The 4,499-nt window shown below is 37.5% G+C and overlaps 1 protein-coding gene across 1 annotated transcript; it reads left to right on the forward strand.

Annotated features, from left to right (window-relative positions):
- Window positions 1–3,400: 3,400 nt before the first annotated feature.
- Window positions 3,401–3,760, forward strand: BESB_032380 (uncharacterized protein; the record flags this gene model as incomplete). The annotated part of the gene is made up of 1 exon (XM_029361830.1): window positions 3,401–3,760. One exon carries the CDS (start codon window positions 3,401–3,403, stop codon window positions 3,758–3,760), a length of 360 nt encoding a protein of 119 aa, XP_029214679.1.
- Window positions 3,761–4,499: the final 739 nt, after the last annotated feature.

A 4,499-nucleotide genomic window follows, 5' to 3' on the forward strand; every position in this document is an offset into this window, starting at 1 on the left:
AGTCATCTTCAGTATTCTAGGAACTATAATGTCTTTGTTTATTCGATTTGAGTGAACACATAAGATCATCGAATTTAACGGTATGCTCCTGAAAGTAACGGTACAAGCTGTAAACAAAGGACTCCTTAACTTAAACTGAGGAGTCAAGTAGGTACAACCGTACAAGGATTAATTATGTCCATCTGTGCATCTAAGTTGAGACTATCGGTTATATATTTTAGACGCTAACTTCCCGGCTAAACTTTGACTTATTAAACCAGCCTGGGATCATAAAAGTACTATGTATGGTAAGATTGAGCGTGGACTATCGAATGAAACAATGTGCTCCAACGCTAGTCTAAGTCTCTAACACCTTTTACCTACAACTGTACGGAACGTAACAAACCTCCAGGCAAAGAACTTGGTATTCTGTTCTAATTCCCCGTGGTAACACAGTCAACGAATGGCGGAAGGAGCATTCATATGTTATGCAGTGTCTTAGGAGAGATACTCTAGATTTAGCATTCATCTACAGCTACGGTAACTGTTGTGTTTAAAATAGCGGTTAACCTTTCCTTTTCCTTACGTACTCAGGGCAATGCAATACCAATCAGATAACAACTGAAGCTAGACTCCATGTTACACTTACTAAAATGGGATTCCTAGGTTGATATAAACTACCTTTTTCTGGGGAGTATTACTACGAGTTGGACTACTGGTTTAGATCTTGAAGGTCTTTGTTTACCGGATCCAAGTTCTCTTGTGCTTTTCATGACCATCATGTTAAGTGCATTAGCAGAGCATAGTTAAGATGATAACTATTGTGGATATAGAACCAATTGAACACCATGTATTAATATAACAAAGATAATCAGGGTAATCTGGTATCCTTCTTGCATAACGTTGTGTAGTTATATGAAGCGTACATTCCTTAATATCTGGAACAATAGATTATGGTTAGGTAGTGGAACAAGGAGAGCGTCTGTTGTACATCACTAGATACAAGGAACTTGACAAGCATTAATAGATTTATATAAACGACAAGGACATGAGTCTACTGGATTTTATAATACAGGGTTGAACTGTGGGTTAGTTTCAATGCCAAGGCAGAGCACTGGATTGGATACCCAGGGAACTGTGCTCCCATTAATAAGATCATATTCTAAGTCACCAGGCATGCAATACCAATCAGATAACAACTGAAGCTAGACTCCATGTTACACTTACTAAAATGGATTCCTAGGTTGATATAAACTACCTTTTTCTGGGAGTATATACTACGAGTTGGACTACTGGTTTAGATCTTGAAGGTCTTTGTTTACCGGATCCAAGTTCTCTTGTGCTTTTCATGACCATCATGTTAAGTGCATTAGCAGAGCATAGTTAAGATGATAACTATTGTGGATATAGAACCAATTGAACACCATGTATTAATATAACAAAGATAATCAGGGTAATCTGGTATCCTTCTTGGTGTTGTGTAGTTATATGAAGCGTACATTCCTTAATATCTGGAACAATAGATTATGGTTAGGTAGTGGAACAAGGAGAGCGTCTGTTGTACATCAACACTAGATACTGCTAATACCACTGTAGAGGTATAGTATATAATCCCTGCCCGGTGCAGTAAAATGTAAACGGCGGCTGTATTATGACGGTCCAAAGGTAGGTAAATCCTTGTCGGGTAATTATCGTCGTGCGTGAAAGTTGGTCCGACTCTTCACATGTCGTTTATCTAAAACTTTCTTAAATAGAATTATCTTTGAATATGAGGATCCAGATGGCCCGACGGTTAGACCCTGAGCACCTTTACATCCCTTAAATCATATACAGGATCAAATCTTCCTTGAGCGACTCGACAGGCACTAGAGATAGCGTGAAAGCTCTTTTGATTTCCATGAACGGAGTTACATATTAGATTCTCTTTCGCTCCCATGGTATTTAGTAAGTTAACATTGAAACGTATCCAGTGTAAAGTTTGAACGTAATCCAGCTTTACCTTCTATGTTGTTATGTTAACCAAATAAGTTTCATCGTTGTTGATATTTCATTGACATGTTGATAACATAAATACTAACAAACCACCGGTTTTGGATGGGATTACTTTTAACACCGCATAATATGCTAAAAAGTACCATTCAGGTACGATATGAAGCGGAGTTACAAACCGGTTCACTGGTATGGAGTTATCTGGGTGCGATAATTCAATCAAACCAAAAGCCGTTTGTAAGAAAATTAAACCAATTAGATAGGATAGACATTTAGCATCGGTCATTAACATATGAGGATAGAAGGCTACTTTAAGTGCGGAATCAATACCTGCAGGGTTACTAGAACCATTTAAATGTAAATAGAAGATGTGTAATACAATTAGAATGCAACCTACAAAAGGTAATATAAAGTGCAATACAAAGAATCGTTTTAATGTTACATCAGATACATAGTATCCACCGAGTAACCAAGGTACTAAATATGGTATTGGAGAAAGGAGATTAGTAATGACTGTAGCACCCCAGAAACTCATCTGTCCCCATGGTAGTACATAACCGAGGAAAGCAGTGGCTATAGTAAGTAGATATAAAACTAAACCAGACATCCAAGCAGTAGTTAAATAACTATAGCTGGAGTTATACATACCTCGAGACATGTGTATTAAGATACACAAGAAGACGAAAGAAGCAGTTGTTGCATGCAACATCCTAAATTCCCATCCTGCTGCTACCTCTCTAACTAGATGTTGAACACTAGCAAATGCACAAGATGCTTCAGAAGTATATCGGGAACGCTAAAGTGATACCTGTAATTATTTGGAGTACAAAGGTAATTGCAACTAAGAAACCAAAGTTATAAGATGAATTTAGATTGAGAGCACACCGATAAAAGACGAGGTGTGCCCGGAATAGACTCATGGAAATTTGGTGTGTTCTCGAAACCATGCTAGCACAATAGAACTTCGTTAAATAACTACATATTAAAATGAGCGCATGTAAACTAGTCTTAAACACACGCTCGTCACGTAACAAATCTCAAATCGTACTGTAGATTTTATATATGTACCGTAACTATAACCATGGTGACATCCAATGTTCACGCTCAATCTTACCATACATAGTACTTTTATGATCCCAGGCTGGTTTAATAAGTCAAAGTTTAGCCGGGAAGTTAGCGTCTAAAAATATAAACCGATAGTCTCAACTTAGATGCACAGATGGACATAATTAATCCTTGTACGGTTTGTACCTACTTGACTCCTCAGTTTAAGTTAAGGAGTCCTTTGTTTACAGCTTGTACCGTTACTTTCAGGAGCATACCGTTAAATTCGATGATCTTATGTGTTCACTCAAATCGAATAAACAAAGACATTATAGTTCCTAGAATACTGAATGACTCCGGTTATGAGATACAGACAACCAAGTTCTTTATGATTGCAGTACACCACCACCCCACTGGACTGCTTAAGACAGCTAAAAGTGTTGGATTTCAATATCCTACTACATTAAGATTATTCCACATCGGTTATGTTCTAGGCGTAATATATGGATTCTTGTTCTCACTCATCTTAACAGCGAGAGAAAACTACTACTCAGATGCTAGTCTAATCAGTAGCATCGTACTTGGAGTTATCATCTCTGAGACAGGATTATTTATCAGCTTTTTCTGGGGAGTATATACTACGAGTTGGACTACTGGTTTAGATCTTGAAGGTCTTTGTTTACCGGATCCAAGTTCTCTTGTGCTTTTCATGACCATCATGTTAAGTGCATTAGCAGAGCATAGTTAAGATGATAACTATTGTGGATATAGAACCAATTGAACACCATGTATTAATATAACAAAGATAATCAGGGTAATCTGGTATCCTTCTTGGCATAACGTTGAAACCAAGTATATGCATAGGGATGAAAATTAATAAGATACTACCTAAGAAGACTACAAACCAGATGCTTAAATATGGAGAAGCACCGGTATTTACATGGAATAGATTTACAGTATCTCCGAACATATCTCTGCTATAGAAGATAAAGCCACATATAGTAGCTAGTACTGCACCAAGAGATAATACGAAATGGAAATGAGCTACAATATAGTATGTATCATGTAGGGCAATATCCATACCAGCGTTACCCATAACTACACCTGTAGTACCACCTAGAGTAAACAATAGGATAAAACTAAGAGCAGCCCATAGATCTACAGTTCTTGTAGTTGTATGGCTAGCCATATAGGTACCTAACCAGTTGAAAATCTTAGTACCGGTAGGAATTGCAATCATAATAGTCATAGCAGAGAAATAAGCTCTGGTATCTACCTCTAGACCGACTGTCATCATATGATGTGCCCATACTAAGGAACCTAGAATAGAAATACAACCCATAGCTAAGATCATAGATTGTCCACCGAAGACAGATCTAGCAGCATACATAGATAATGTCTGCGAGACTACACCAAAAGCAGGTAAAATTAGAATGTATACCTCTGGATGTCCGAAGAACCAGAATAGATGTTGATAAAGTACACTA

This window comes from Besnoitia besnoiti (assembly GCF_002563875.1).
Source record: "Besnoitia besnoiti strain Bb-Ger1 chromosome Unknown contig00173, whole genome shotgun sequence".
NCBI lineage: Eukaryota > Apicomplexa > Conoidasida > Eucoccidiorida > Sarcocystidae > Besnoitia > Besnoitia besnoiti.